Consider the following 15,756-nt stretch of genomic DNA (forward strand, 5'->3'; position numbering starts at 1 on the left):
CGGTCCAACAGCTCGTCCACTCGAGGCATGGGGTAGCTGTCGAATTCGGAGACTTCGTTCAGCCGGCGGAAGTCGTTGCAGAAGCGGAGGGTGCCATCCGGCTTGGGTACCATCACGATGGGGCTGGACCATGGGCTGCGAGATGGTTCTATTACCCCCAACTTCAGCATTTGTTGAATCTCCTCTTCGATAGCCTGCCGACGAGCCTCTGGGACTCTGTAGGGCCGTTGCCTGACGATCACTCCGGGGGGCGTCTTGATGTCATGTTGGATGACGTTGGTCTGCCCGGGCTGGGAGGAGAACACATCCTCGAACTGACTGACCAGGTGTTGCAGCTCGGTCTTCTGGGCAGCCGACAGATGGGGATTCATGTCGACAACCACGGGATCGGTGAGACTGAGGGCGGCCACCTGCTCGTTGGTCCCTTGCCATCTCTTGAGGAGATTAATATGATAGAGCTGTTCGGTCCGTCTTCGTCCAGGCTGCCGTAATCGGTACGTCACCGGTCCGACCTTTTCCACCACAGTATAGGGGCCCTGCCAGGATGCCAGGAATTTGCAGGCGGAGGTGGGGACCAATACCATCACCCTGTCTCCCGGTTGGAATTCCCGTGGTTGGGCTGCCCGGTTGTAGTGGCGTTGTTGGGCCTGCTGTGCCTTGCTGAGGTGCTCCCGGACTAATGGCATGTCCCGGTCGATCCTCTCCCTCATCTGTTTTACGTGCTCGACGACCGTGCGGTGGGGTGCAGGCTGCTGCTGCTCCCAGGCCTCCCGAGCGACATCCAGCAGCCCCCGTGGCTGGCGGCCGAACAGGAGCTCGAAGGGGGTGAAACCAGTTGAGGCCTGAGGTACTTCGCGGATCCCGAACAGGACATACGGGATCATCAAGTCCCAGTCGCGTCTGTCCTCGGCAGCTACCCTCCGAAGCATCTGCTTGAGGGTTTGATTAAAACGTTCCACGAGCCCGTCGGTCTGCGGATGATAAACCGTCGTCCTCAACTGTTTCACCCGCAGCAGCCTGCAGAGGTCTGCCATTAGCCGGGACATGAACGGTGTACCCTGGTCAGTCAGTATCTCTGATGGGATACCCACCCGGCTGGCCAACAGAAACAGCTCCTGGGCGATGGCCTTCGCTGTTGCTTTCCGCAGGGGGACTGCTTCCGGATACCGGGTGGCGTAGTCGACGATGACGAGGATGTGCTCATGACCACGGGCAGACTTAGGCAACGGCCCCACAAGATCCAGTCCGATCCGCTCGAAGGGCACCTCAATGATGGGCAATGGGATGAGTGGACTGGGGGGAGGAGTTCTGGGTGCGGTCCGTTGGCAGGTGGGACAGGCCTGGCAAAACCGTTTCACTTCCGCGTCCAATCCGGGCCAGTGAAACCGGTCCCGAATCCGTTGTGCGGTGTTAGCAGCTCCCAGGTGACCGGCCATGGGGTGGGAGTGGGCGAGCTCTAACACGGCCTCTGTTTTGGTCCGTGGGACGACCAACAATTCCTTCTCCTCCCCCCTTCGCTGGGCGACGCAGTATAGCAGGCCCTTTCGGACAATGAAATGCGGGAGAGGATGGGGCCGTGGGAGGACGTCTTTGTCATCCACCGCGCGGACTTGTCCCCAGCAATGTTTCAGTCGATCGTCCTCCCGTTGTTCCTTGGCGAATGAGCCCCCCTCGCTGGCCTGATGAAACACATCATAGAAAAGGTTAGTATTTTGAGAGGGGGACTCACCATCTCTCCCGCTGTCCGAAGCAAGCAGGGCCGGTTGGCGGCGGGGTCTTCGGGGCCGCCTGCGGCGACGACGGTTCCCTTCCTGGCCGGCGGGTTGGGCGGCAGCGGCGAGCAGGCGGTCAAACCCCGGCCAATCCCGTCCGAGGAGCAGTGAGACCGGCAGATTCTCCATGATTCCAGCCTCTACGGGCCAATTGCCATGAGCTGCAGCGATGTTAATACGACGAGCTGGGACCTGTTGGGTATCTCCGTGCACACACGTAATGGGTAGTAGGCTCTTTTGGTTGCGATGGGGAGGGCACAGCCGAGCTTGTATGAGGGTGACCGCACTGCCCGAATCCAGAAGCGCTCGCACGGGTTTTCCGTTCACGGTGACGTCCGCTTCTGGTGCCGCAGGCGGGACGCGCTGATGTAGGATGCAACCCGCCAGCCAGGTCCGTGGAGGTGTTGTCGGCTCGGCGGTGGGCATCGGCTCGTCCATCGGCGAGGGAACCGTCGGCCTGCCAACTGCGCGCGGGGTGCCCTCCGGCGTGCGTCGCTCCTGGACCACCCTCCGGGGAAACGGCGGCGCTCTCTCTCCAACCTCCCGGTGGTGGATGGCGTCCGCCAGCTCGATCGCCTCCACAAGAGACATGACGGTGGTGGGGTTTCTCATCCCGACAGCTTGGCGAAGGACTCGGGGCAGAGCTCGCTGGAGGCGATCGACCACCACACGTTCCATTACCTGGGCTGCGGTGGGCTCTCCATCGAGCAGCCAGTGTTGGGCCAAGCGGACGAGTTCGGCAGCCTGGGCTCGCGCTGGCACCCGGGTTTTATATTCCCACTCGAAGAACTGTTGGGCCGCACAAATAGGAGACAGACCCAATCTGGCGAGAATTTCTCTCTTCACCTCTCTATAATCATCGGCTGCTGTTGGGGACAGCGAGAAGAACGCCCGTTGAGTAATCATCGGCTGCTGTTGGGGACAGCGAGAAGAACGCCCGTTGAGCCTCGCCTGTGAGGAGGGGCGCCAGCGCTGAAGCCCAGTCGTCCGGTTCCCAGCCTTCGCGGTGAGCTGTGGACTCAAACATTTGCAGCTTGGCAGCTTGGGCTCGGAGGGCGGCGAGTTCCTCTTCAGTCCTGCCCTGCCGAGTAGCCAGATGTTCCATAATCTGCTGCTGGCGGACGCTGACTTCGGTAAGGCGCTGTAACAGTTCATTCGTCTCCATGGAGAGAGAGCGCGCTGACCGATTCTAGAAAAAAGAGTGAACAGAAAAAAAACGTCTTTTAGTGCGGGCGAATGCAAACACTTGTGTGTGATCTCTCATGCAGTTGCCCGCATTCTCCACCAGGTGTCACGGTTGAGAGATCACACAACAAGGCAGCTCAATGCAAAGGCCCCGGAGGGTGGATTTTATTAAATACTTGTGAAACAAAAGGGGTGGTGAGAGGTGCTCAGTGCGATCCGGTCTGGTCCTTTAGTGAAGTTCTCGTGTCCGTGAAGGGGGTGTCCAGGCGTGCGTGCTGCGGCCGTCGGTCACTCGCTGCCCTCCGTGTGACAAAAGAGAGAACGTTAGCATCAGAATGATCAGCATGAGACGTGCGTCTGTCTGAATGAGCGCAGCAGCGGCGTCTTATGCTGCGGGCTGATGAGCGGCAGCTGGGACCGATCGGCCGCTGACGAGGATGTGCAGGTGCTGCTTGTTGGTTGCCAGGGCGACGCTGATGAGCCCAGAGACACTCGTCACAATATATATATATATACACACACATAAAACTTAAAGCACTTTTCTGATTCTAGATTTCTGTGCCTTTGTTGCAGCAGGAACTGAAAGGAAAGGTGACAGCAGCATCTGTGGGGAAAAAAGTAAAATCTGAAACTTAATATAAAGTTAGGTAATTTTGTTAGTTCTAATACAGAGATCTAATGACACTGTGCTGTTAAAATGACAACTTTTGTATGATCTGAAATATCTGCAGACTGGTGTGTGCAGTAAGAAAAGAGAAATCCGATGAGACCCTCCATCACTCCACCTGCCCTTGTTTCCTCATCTGGACCAGATGTTGCTGTGGCCTCTTCATCCTCAGAGACCAAAGAGCCAGCGAGAGCATCTAGAGAAAGACTAAAATACCAATATGTCTGAATAAAGCTTTGTTCCATGTGTCTTTATTTATGTTCATGGTTACTTTATTATTTTACTCATATATCCATGTTGTTATCAGTAAATAAAATATAAGTTTCATTAACATATGCATTAATTAATTACTTGATTGAAAAAAAAAAACATGCTTGTTTCACTAAAAAATATAATTAATTATAGGTCAGCATTTATCATTATTGTTCAGTGCATTCTAAGGTAACCTCAACTGTCTTCTCCAAACAAGATCTTCGAGCAGCGGATCCACGTCTCCTTTGTGCAGATATTGCAAACATGGAGGAAGATGTACTAGGTTGTGTTACTGATGCTATGAGGTGTTTGAGCTCCTGTTTTGTTTATTTTCTTTTTATTATTATTACTACATAACTTATTATTACAGGCTCAGGGAAAGATGGTATTTATCTTTAACAATGAACAATCATAATGAGAAAACCTGAAAACATAACTACAAATTAAACTACTTGCTTACATCATAGTATGTGATTATATACACAGGGAAATATGATTAAATATCTCTGAATAATCCAAATATTCACATCATAGTTTATCAAAAATTGGATTTAATTGGATTTTTTCGATTTTAATTGGACGAAAAGAGAAATTCGACAAGAATTTAAGCTATAGTTTTGCGTGTGGATAAACAATTTTGAACATTAAAAAAAGTAATAACTTTTGCAAAAAATAATTTGGGTTTTCCTAACAAAAATTATTTCTTTAAGAATTTAAAAATACAAAAACCTAAATGAACCCAAAATGTATCCGTTATACTACAATCACAATAAAAGAATTGCTAGTTATCTTTGTTTTCTGCTCATGATGAGGGTGTTTTGATTATTATGTGCATTGTTTTGTTGTTTTTAGTAGATACTTATACTTGCATATGAAGAGTTAAGAGTTTTTTCTTTAAAATACACATTTTTATCAGGCTCCAATGTATAGGATTCTACCTAAGTTCCAGTAATTCTGATTGGGCTGAGGCTGGGATTTAGCAAGTTTTAAGTAAAAGTTTTGATGGATGTATACTATGTGTTAAGAGCATTCACTTAGTATCATTATCTCATTTTTGACTGAGGTGGCTTTAAGAGGGTTTTGCATTTGAACTCTTCATATTTTTTTTCTTTCACAGGGCCTTTTGCAATACATGTCTAAATGTAAAAAATATAAATAAAACATCTGATCTTTTCAATATTCATATCTAATCAGGCTCAACTAATTACTTATTTTTTTTTTATTTCTCAGGATTTATATATATATATATATACACACACACACACACACACACACACACACACACACACACACACACACATATCTTGGAACTTTAATTGAATACCCCTGCTCTAATTTTTATATAAAAAAAAACGTGTTATATCATACATCACAAAATTAAAATAACTGATGCAGATATTGTCTCCATTCTGCCTAGGATGTTTCTAAACATTTGGAGGGAAATAAATAATTGAATTTTTTAGAACACAGATGAATAGTGACTAACACAATCGCACATTAAACAATAATGGCTTTTTCTTCTTTTTTTCTTTCTTTCTTTTTTTGTTTTAGAAGAAGGAATGCTCAGAACTTTTAAAAAGAGCAAAGAAGAAAGGAGTTTTAAAAGAATTAGAAAGGCTACAGCTCAGCCAACCCAATATTCCCTGTCACAGTCTGAACAGTGAGGTTCCTGGACAGGGTGAGGGTTGTGCAAATTGCAAAGAGCTAGAACAACGTTTAGTCAAAAAAAGCAAAACAATAATATCTTTAAAGAGGCAGCTGAAAAAGTCCAAAGAGATACAGACCCAAAGTCCACCCTTATATGGTATATGTAAATCATTATTCATTACCTCACCCTAACTTACCTTGCTGTTTTCATACTGTTTTTACAGAAAAAGTTCTTGAGGTGTGGTTCGAGTATATGTCAAGTGAGAGAAAAAAGGGAAAATTGCCCTTAAATAGTTTCCCATGTAAAAAATTGCCTAGAATTTCTAGCATCACCGAAAAGCCCATCGATGGATATTACGTGCCTGTGGAACCACCAAAGGATAAAAGAGTACGTATGCCTTTAATTTTTGGCATTTTTGTTGATATGGCTGTCAGTTACTACAGGGTTCCAATGCTTCTTAAAAGTAAATACATTTCAGACACATGGAATCAAGGGCTGTAAAGTACTTGAAAATTAATCGCATTTGAAGCTAAATTTCCAAATAAACTCCATTTTTAAGAGTAGGTGAGAAGGCAGAAGCCACTGCCTGAATGAGACAATCTCATTCACTTTGATGACTTCTCTCTGTCTGTCTGTCTGACTACAGTAGAGATCGACCGATATTGGTTTATAAAAGATTATTATAAAAGATTTAACCAAAGTTAACCAAAAAACCAAACTGACCAAGTATTAAATATATAAAACAGATAATATATAAACTGTCAATCATTTACATAAAATCACACAGAGGGCAGAGAAACTGGCTATAGAGTCGTTGGGCCCGAATTCCAGGCATAACAGGTTAACAGAAAGAGCCTGGTCACCCATACGTTTTACAGATGCCAATGCTAACAGCAGGGCAGTCTTAAACGTCAGCGGAATGAAGCGGCTCAAAGAGAGGGCCTCTTAGAGCCCTCAACACCATGGATAGGTCCCACGAAGGGACTGTGAAGGGGCGAGGCGGATTGAGCCTTCTTGAACCCTTCAAGAAACAAACGACCAGATCGTTCTTACCCACAGATTGACCGTCCATAAGGTCATGGAATGCCGCTATGGCCGCTACATAGACCCTGAGCGTGGAGGGAGATCGTCCCTTGTCCAACAGCTGCTAGTTGTGGGTGCCATAGCGTTCTGTTGGCCTGCGTCAAGAGATCCCGTCTCAGCGGAACAGGCCAAGGGGCTGATGAGAGCAGCCGAGGTAGATCTGGGAACCAACGGAGCCAGAACGGAGCTACCAGCAAGACTTTGAGTTTCTGCTCACTGACTCGCCTGATGACCTGCAGTATCAGAGCGATTGGGGGAAATGCGTATAGGAGGAGGTTGGGCCAGCTGTGGGCCAACGCATCCTGTTCCTTCGAATAATAAAGTGGCAATGAGAATTGTCTTCTGTGGCGAAAAGGTTGACTTTTGCCTTGCCAAAGACGGTCCATATTTCCTGAACCGCCTGGGGATGGAGCGTCCACTCGTCCAAGGAGACGCTGCTCCGAGACAACATGTCTGCCCCCTGGTTCAGCCTGCCTGGTACATGTGCTGCTCTCAATGAGAGCAGGTTGAATTGAGCCCATTTTAAGAGACGTTCTACTAGCGAGATCAGACGTCTCGAGGAAAGACCTCCCTGGTGATTTATGTAGGACACCACCGTCATGCTGTCCGAGCTAAGACGTGGTGACCTTTTAGTACTGGCAGAAGGGTGTGAAGGCCTAAGCACACTGCTAGCATTTCTAGGCAGTTGATGTGAAGGCAACTCTCTGCTTTCGACCATTGGCCGTACGCTGGTCTGCTGTCGCACAGTGCTCCCCAACCCAAGTTGGAAGCATCTGTCGAGACCACCTTCCTTCTGTCCAGGGGAACGCCCTGTTCCATCCACTGAGGGTCCTTCCAAGGGGTCAGGGCTGTAACACAGGCCCGATCTACCTTGATCCGCAGGCGTCCCAGACACCTGGTGTTAGAATATGTTTCTCTCTCTGCTTCTGTGGTCGTGGGAAACTTCTTATGGCTGACTTCTCTCCCCCCTCCCTTTTCCTTTCTCACCGCTGCTTAATGTATTTTACACTTGTATCTGTTTGATTAATATATAGTTGGTTGGAATAACAGGAAGAGCTCATTGTATACCTAGACCTATTTCTGATATTCTATTGTACACCCATTATTGTTTTTATCCCATATGACGCACATAGATATTTTTGGTTAGATGCATAATATCCGTTAATATTCCTATATATGCTCTTGTATTGAGCCAATAAAGTTGAAGTAAAGGAGATACAGAACTTGTGTCTGTGTTTTTACTTCCCGGCCGAAAATAACACATTTTAGAAGATTGAGAGTATTACTGTGGCAACGAGAAGCAGAACGGGAGGAGAAATATATACTTTATTAACAATTGGGGGCTCGTCTCTCCGGGAGTTTCTCAGAAAGACAGGTAAGAAAATGTTTTTAATTCTTTTCTGCCTGTCTTTTGGAGAAATTGATGGCTTACTCGTGCCGTGATTTTGTTTCCGTTGTTGGTAAACAAAAAGGATATTCTCGTATTGTGTAAGATATACGTGAATTGGATTATTGTGGTTAACCTCATTATTTGAATGTGGGATGAAGTTTTGAGAATCTGTTGAAATGCTTCCATTACCTATTTCTAGTTGGGAATAGATGTTTTTGTGAAAGATTATTTTTACGCTCAACTCTTGCTTAAATATTCTCAGTCTCCTAGGTGAACATATGAATTTTGATGTATTGAAAGCTTTCTTTTGGCCAAAATATCAAAAAGTTAATTTAAAACCGCGGAATTTATTTTGTGTTTTATTTGGGCATTCTAATACTTGTGTGAAGTGTATTAAATTTGATGAGACATCTTTGATCGATGATGGGAGATGTAATTTGCTTACCGGTGCCTCTGCGGACTTGTGTGAAGCTGCCTCCACTATTGTATGCAACATTTTAGCAGAGGCCGGTTTCAAAGCGTCAAGAGACAAATTGCAGTGGGTCCAGAGGAGGGTCGAGTACCTTGGACATGAACTGTCAAGGGGCACAATACGATTGTCTGCAGATCGTATAAAAGCTATCGCTACATTCAAGCATCCTGCCACGAAACAGCAAATGCAAAGCTTTTTGGGCCTGGTGAACTATTGCAGATCCTGGGTGCCTAACTGTTCCATGTATGACAAAATCCTGAGAGCGGCCACCTTGCAGGACTCTGAGACTATTACATGGACAGCTGAGATGGACCAAGCATTCAGACATTTGAAAACATCCTTGATCAGGCCCCCCGCCCTGGGCCTACCAGCATACGATAAGGACTTCCATCTGTATGTGCATGAAAGTGGGGCAACGGCCGCCGCGATTCTGGCCCAAGAACATGGGGGAAACTTTCGTCCAGTGGCATATTTGTCCAAAACATTGGATTCAGTTGCGAAGTGGCTTCCAGCGTGTTTGCGTGCAGTGGCTGCTGCAGCGATCATGGTGCAGGATGCAGAACGCATTGTTCTTTCACATCCAATGACAGTGCACACTTCTCATCAGGTAGGCGCTATTATGCAAAACATTTCTACTCAGCATATGACTGCTCAACATCGATCAGGTTATGAAGCTATTTTATTGGCTACTGCTAACTTGACTTTGAAACCTACATCTGTTGTTCATGGTCCTACCTTATGTTTGCATAAGTTGTTAACACAGGGGGAATTTGAGAACGATGATCATGACTGCCTTGCAAGAATCCATACTTCCACAGCTTGCAGGCCAGATATGTCTGCATCTGTCCTGGAGGAGTCGAATCATTGGTATGTAGATGGATCATGCTTAAAACCACATGACAATGAATACTGGTGTGGCTACTCGATTGTAGAACTTCCAGATCGTATAATTGAGGCTTATTCTCTTCCATATAAATCAGCACAAGTGTCAGACCTAATTGCACTAATAAGGGCTTGTCAATTGGCAAAAGACCAGTGTATTAATATATACACTGATTCAAAATACGCACATGGAGTTCTCAATGATTTTGCTAAATTATTGGAAGAAAGAGATTTCAAAACCTCAGAAGGAAAGCCAATTTCACATCACAGTGTTATAGCTGAACTGATCCATGCAGCGCAGTTACCATCGAAATTGGCTGTGATAAAGGTGGCTGGGCATGCGGCTGGTCAGTCAGATGAGGCTCAAGAAAAACAAACTTGCAGATGAAGTTGCTAAATGGGCTGCGAAAGAAGTAATACTGAGTCCATATGTAGACAAAGCAGGCACGGAGGTGCCTATCATGTCTTTTGTGTTGAATAATGATTTGGACATTAAGGTGTTACAGGCTAATCCTACGCAAGCTGATTTGAACCACTGGGCAACAAATGAGGTGAAACCAGACCAAACAGGTATTTTGAGAGACAACCAGAATAGAATTGCTCTGCCAGCATCAGCAGTTGTTATGCTGTGTAGACATTATCATGGTGTCTCCCACATATCTAAAGAGAAAGTGATTCAAATTCTGAATCAATCTTATTGTATTGATCATCGCGGATTACGTGGATTCCCTGGTTAAGACGTTAAATATCATAAATGGTGATGTTTCTCTCTCTCTCCCTCTTCCTGCAGAAAAGCCGACTCACCCTTTTGCTCCAGGTCAACAGGTTCTGATAAAGTGTTTGAAACCTCCAAAGCAGGGAGAGCCAAAGTACCTAGGACCCGCGACAGTCATCGCTGCTGACTGACTGCCAACCACAGTGGGTTCATGCCAGTAGAGTGAAGGCTGCTCCGGCCAGAGGAGGGGATCAACCTATCGTTTCTTCACCTGCTTGAGTTCGGGTAACTGAGGAGGAATCGATAGGACGAGGAAGAAGAACCAAGGATTCACAATCACCATCGCTGAAAGTATCTGGCCATGTCTTCAAAACCAGTCATATATCTGGCCATATTAATAAATTTGTTTGCCTGTGCTCATACTTTTGTTGGTACAGGAAATGAAACCTGGCTTGGAGAAGATGAGACGCCACATGCATACGCCACGAATATGTGGTGGCGATTTGCTAACTATACAGCCAGATCTGATGTTAAGAATGGGCCTTGCTATGTATGCACTAAAATGCCACATATCACTGTTAAAAATTGCTGTAAAAAACGGCCAAATTTTGACAGTAACATGCTGTTTTCCATTAAAACAGTGCATTCTGGGTATTATTTGTCAATTTCGAAAAAGTAGCCTGCTGCTATGTATCGTTAATTAACAGCGTTCAAAATCGACACTCAGAGGCTGTTTAAAATCACACTCTACACCCTCATTCACTATTCCCTACATGAGTTTACTAATATAGTCCACCTTACAGAGATAATGAAAACTAATGAGTGACTTCAGACACTGATGAACAGCAGCTGCTAATGAGCAGAATCACTGATTGACAGAGAAACAAGACAAACACAAGAACTATATAACTGACTTCAGCCACAGCCTTAGATGAAATCAACTGAAAATTTAAACAATTCAACACACAGCTTTACCAACTTCACGCATTTCTAACCGGACAGATTTGATTTCTGTCAGATGTCTATAGAATATCTTATTCAGAATGAACAGATGTTTAGATGATGATGTTTTGTTTTGTTTGACGATACCATTGTGGAGATCAGTGTTTGCTTTAATTTAATAGGGTCTAGTTCATTTTCAATGGGAGACACGCGGCAAGCGGCAAAAAAAAACAAAAACTGCTCGTTACAAATTGGACCAAATCTGGACGTCCTCCAAACGTTATAAAGAGGAGGTACTGGGGACCTAAACGGACGTTCGCAACGTTCGCCTCACCTGAACGTGATTTCGGGCAGGTGTTGACGGAACAAGATTTCGCCTGTAGGTGATATATCCTGAAGGGTATTCCGATTATTAATGATAACCACTGAACAAAATTTCAACTATTAATGATAACCACTGCACAGTACTAAATGAGAGCTGTCCCATTTACTGAACAGGTTTCCAGGCTATAAGCGATAAAAACTGAAGAATATTTTGACTATTAATGATAACCACTGAACAGTACTAAAGGAGAACTGTCCCACTGACTGAACAGGATTCCAGGCTATAAGCGATAAAAACTGAAGAATATTTCGACTATTAATGATAACCACTAAGCAATATTTGGACTGAGTGAGAACTGTCTCATTGACTGAACAGGATTTCGGCTATTAGAGATGAAAAAAAAAAAAAAAAAACGGAAGAATATTTCGACTATTAATGCTAACCCCTGAATGAACCCCTCAGTTGTGCTTAGTGATAATCACTGGAGAATATTTGGGCTGAATTTCAGCTGCTGCTTCTGAAATATCTGTGCATGGCATTGATGCCGTCCAGGTTCGAGGGTAACGACAACAAGCCAGAAGTCCTTCTCGCCTTCGATCCAGAGAAGATGAAACAGAAGAACTTTCTGAACGACACTATTGATATATTTCATTTAAGGATATATGTTGGAAATCCCACTGCAAGAATGCTGGATGGAGCATTCAAGGTGCACACTTCCTGGGCAGGGTGTTCTGCAGCAACAATTCAAGGCATTACCCAAGTCTCAGTCACTGACCACATATGGCGAGCACCGACCAGAATAACAAGTTTTCTTCATTATGTCGCAATAATACATTTTCTCATTGAATCTTGGCGTAAAAGGGACATGCAGGCCACTGACTTTTTAGTCGGTGAATATACAGTACAGATGCGACCAAACGATCTGTACTGTTGTCCTATCAAAAATAATGGGCAAGACATAAACCTTCATGACAAAAGGCTTTCTTATGCAACACTGAAAACGTCAAGATGTTTCAATAAGACATTTTCTGAGACAGTTTGGTTCTACATGAATGGGAACCATGACAAAGTCGACCGTTATATACAGGTTCCTCAAGACACCATTGCACTATGCACAGTTTTGTTCTCTGAAGTGATCAGGTACCCTGACATGTTTTTTTCACAACATCCTCCTGATGCAGCACTTGAAATCATGGGAGGAGTTTCATGACAACCATCCCATGTTGACAGGAGGATCATGGAAAGGTGGATCAAGCAAGCTGGGCCAAGTGATTGTTCCAGAGAAGGTTAAACGGAGAGAAGAAAAAAAACCTCTTCAGTTGTGTCGAGAAAATAGTGAGACACAAGGAGGAATGAGGAACTCTATTCCACAGTGCACCTGAAAATGAAGAAGCCGATAACTGATGCTACCTCTGTTTTATCCCTCTGCCTGTAAACCCCTTTGTCATTTTTCTGCACTGGACGCCCCTGTCATCAAGACAAATGTGTTTTGTTTAAAAAACATGTCTTTTTGAGTTTGAGTCCCGTATCAGACGTTAATCCACTTCCGCTCTCAACTAGTGTTGTTTTTGGCGGCCGTTTTTAATTTTAGTTTTAGTCTAGTCTTTGTGTGAAGCTGTCATTTCAGTTTTTATTAGTTTTAGTCACGTTCATACTCGTTTTAGTCTAGTCGAGTTTTAGTCGACTAAAAGTCTGAGCATTTTAGTCTTATTTTAGTCAGAATTACCCATGACTATTTTCGTCTAGTTTTAGTCGACGAAAACCGATGACATTTTAGTATAGTTTTAGTCGACGAAAACTGATGACATTTAGTAATTTTTTTAGTCAATGAAAATTGTATTTTAGTCTATTTTTAGTAATGCAATCTTATTTAACCCAGTCAATATAGTATAAGTACCTAGTAGTAAAGACGAAACCAAAGTTTTCTTTAAGCCAAACCCATTTCAACCTTACCTTATAAACTCAAGAATACATCCATTCCAGACATGGAAGATGCTCTAATTTGAAATTACAACATTTATTTTATACATACACATAAATTGAAATAAAATAAATAAAAACAATAAATAAAATAAAATAAATAAAATTAAGTTCAACAAACACGAACCCCTTGGGCAGGTTTCAAGTGTCATTCACTACTTTATTAAGAATAAATTATATGTACCTATGTACATATGTTCGAAAAGCACTTCTAATTAATAATAGTATTAATCAATTTAACAATATCCTTAATTTACTTTGATCCTCTATGGCTACACAAAATCTTGTACTTTTATAAGTTTATTTACAGATAAGTTTACAGATACAGATTTACAGATAAATTCATTTGTGTGAGTAAAATATTTATTATGGTTTTCGTAGCACAAATTGATTCATTTTATGAAACTGTCCAAAAATCGCTTTGACATCTGGGACGCAAAAAAAATGTTTGACCACAAGATGTCATTAGTGTGCAACGTGTTGAAAAGCTTCGAGTTATAAAGCTTTTTACGATACAGTTGAGGGGAACGCTTTGGTGCTTCGAAAAGCTTTATTTTTCCATCACTCCTAAAAAGTAGGAAAAAATGTAGAGTCGTTTCTTCTTTTTCTCCCAAAGATGAACCACAGCTGACCGTCGGCCCCTTTCTCTGTGTCAAACCTAACTTTGTTTGTAGCCGCGAGTGTGGCTTGAGAAAGTGATGTCGCCTGTGGTTTAGGCTAGAAGGGATACAGCTCTGGCTACTGGGCATGCGCACATCAATCTAACGTTATAACATTTCGTTTCGTCTCGTTTTCGTCGCCGAAAATGAAGAGACGTTTTAACATAGTTTTTATTTTGTAAACCACATTTAGTCTCGTTTTTATTCGTTAACGATATTGCATTATACATTTTTTTATAGTCATCGTCACATGACCAGCATTTTCGTTTCGTTTCGTTTTCGTCATGTGATAAAGGTTCGTTGACGACGATATTTAGTCATAGTTTTCGTTGACGAAAGCAACACTACTCTCAACTCCTCACACTTTCTTGTCATTTTGTACTGTCCTGTTCACTTGAAATGGCCTGAACACAAATCAACTCTCATTACCTGAACAAAAACTCAAAAACATGAACAAAATCTCAAAAAGACATGAACAAAATCTCAAAAATTCATGAAAATGAACAAAATCTCAAAAGGTCATGAATATGAACAAAATTTCAAAAAGGTCACATGAACACAATCTCAAAAAGTGACATGAACGCAATCTCAAAAAAGTGAGGAAAACACATATATAAACAGTGAAAGTCATGAACGTGAAAAAAAATCCCAAAACAAGCCACGCAAATAAACAAAATCTAAAAAAGCCAAAGCATTAAACATGCTCAGGATTTGGTCCAAAGGAAAACGGAAAGAACAGCAGCCGCCGATACTAATGGGAAGTTCTGGTTCTAACCTATATTTAATTTAAGTGTTTTTAATAATCAACGACATTATGGTACCATTGTTTATTTGAATAACTGTAGAAACATTGGAAAATCTTAGACTTTTACAAAGTAGTTTAACCTTGCATGGTAACTTCAACAGGGCCTTCCACGGCAACATCTCATCAACAGCTGTTGTGTCTTTGTCCTGATGGTAAGTTTTTTTTTCTTTTTTTTTTAAGTTGTGTTGTTTACTACCAGTAAATGTATGTGTTAATGTTTACCATTTTAGTATTCACTGTGCTTTGTGACATCAGGGGCCTTTGATTTTACAGAGGTAGGCTAAGTGAAATCTGCAATGGTAACACCCCATATTTTTAAAAAGTAAGCAAAAAGTAAGTAACTCTTTGTTTCTTTTTATGTCAGACTGACATGCCCTGCATCAGAAGATGGTGGTGTCTCCTCCTCCTGGAAAATTTCCCCTTGAGGTTTGTTCTTTCTTTCATGAACATTTTAATTACATTTAAAATAACTATTACACATACCTACCTGTAGAGGTCGACCGATGTATCGGTTTTGCCGATTAATCGGCACCGATAGTTGATTGGCTGAACTATTGCGCCATTCACAGTTTTACATTACATATCTGTCCCAAATTGTTGTTAATGTTTATAAAGGCTTGACCCTGCTGGAAGATTGTGCATTTAAGTGATAAATTCGTATTTCTGTAGCTCTAATAAAGTCTGTATGCTTCATATAGAGCTATAATTTATGTTTTAGTCTTTTCTTCAGGCCGCGGAAGCATGGTAGGTTTGCATCTTGTTATGCACTTTATTTCACAATGCAATTTTCCTTGTTCTTACTTGATTTTAATAACTGATCAACAAAAATATGTCTTCAAAATTAAGATAAAAATTATACAAAACAAAAATAAAAAGGTGGAAGTGGTCAACAATTGTGTCTGACCCTCTCCAAATCTCCCGGTGTATTGCCGTCCAATTCATACCACGTCCTTTATGACATTTACAAATTACACACACT

The 15,756-nt window shown here is 43.2% G+C and overlaps 1 protein-coding gene across 1 annotated transcript in view; it reads right to left on the reverse strand.

The window, feature by feature from the left end:
• Nucleotides 1-15,756, reverse strand: part of LOC141326062 (uncharacterized) — a 629,392-nt gene that overhangs the window by 337,767 nt on the left and 275,869 nt on the right. Inside the window, 1 exon segment of the mRNA XM_073834763.1 lies at nucleotides 6,310-6,323. Within this exon segment, the coding sequence (XP_073690864.1) occupies nucleotides 6,310-6,323 (14 nt within the window).

This window comes from Garra rufa, chromosome 2, assembly GCF_049309525.1.
Source record: "Garra rufa chromosome 2, GarRuf1.0, whole genome shotgun sequence".
Lineage (NCBI taxonomy): Eukaryota > Metazoa > Chordata > Actinopteri > Cypriniformes > Cyprinidae > Garra > Garra rufa.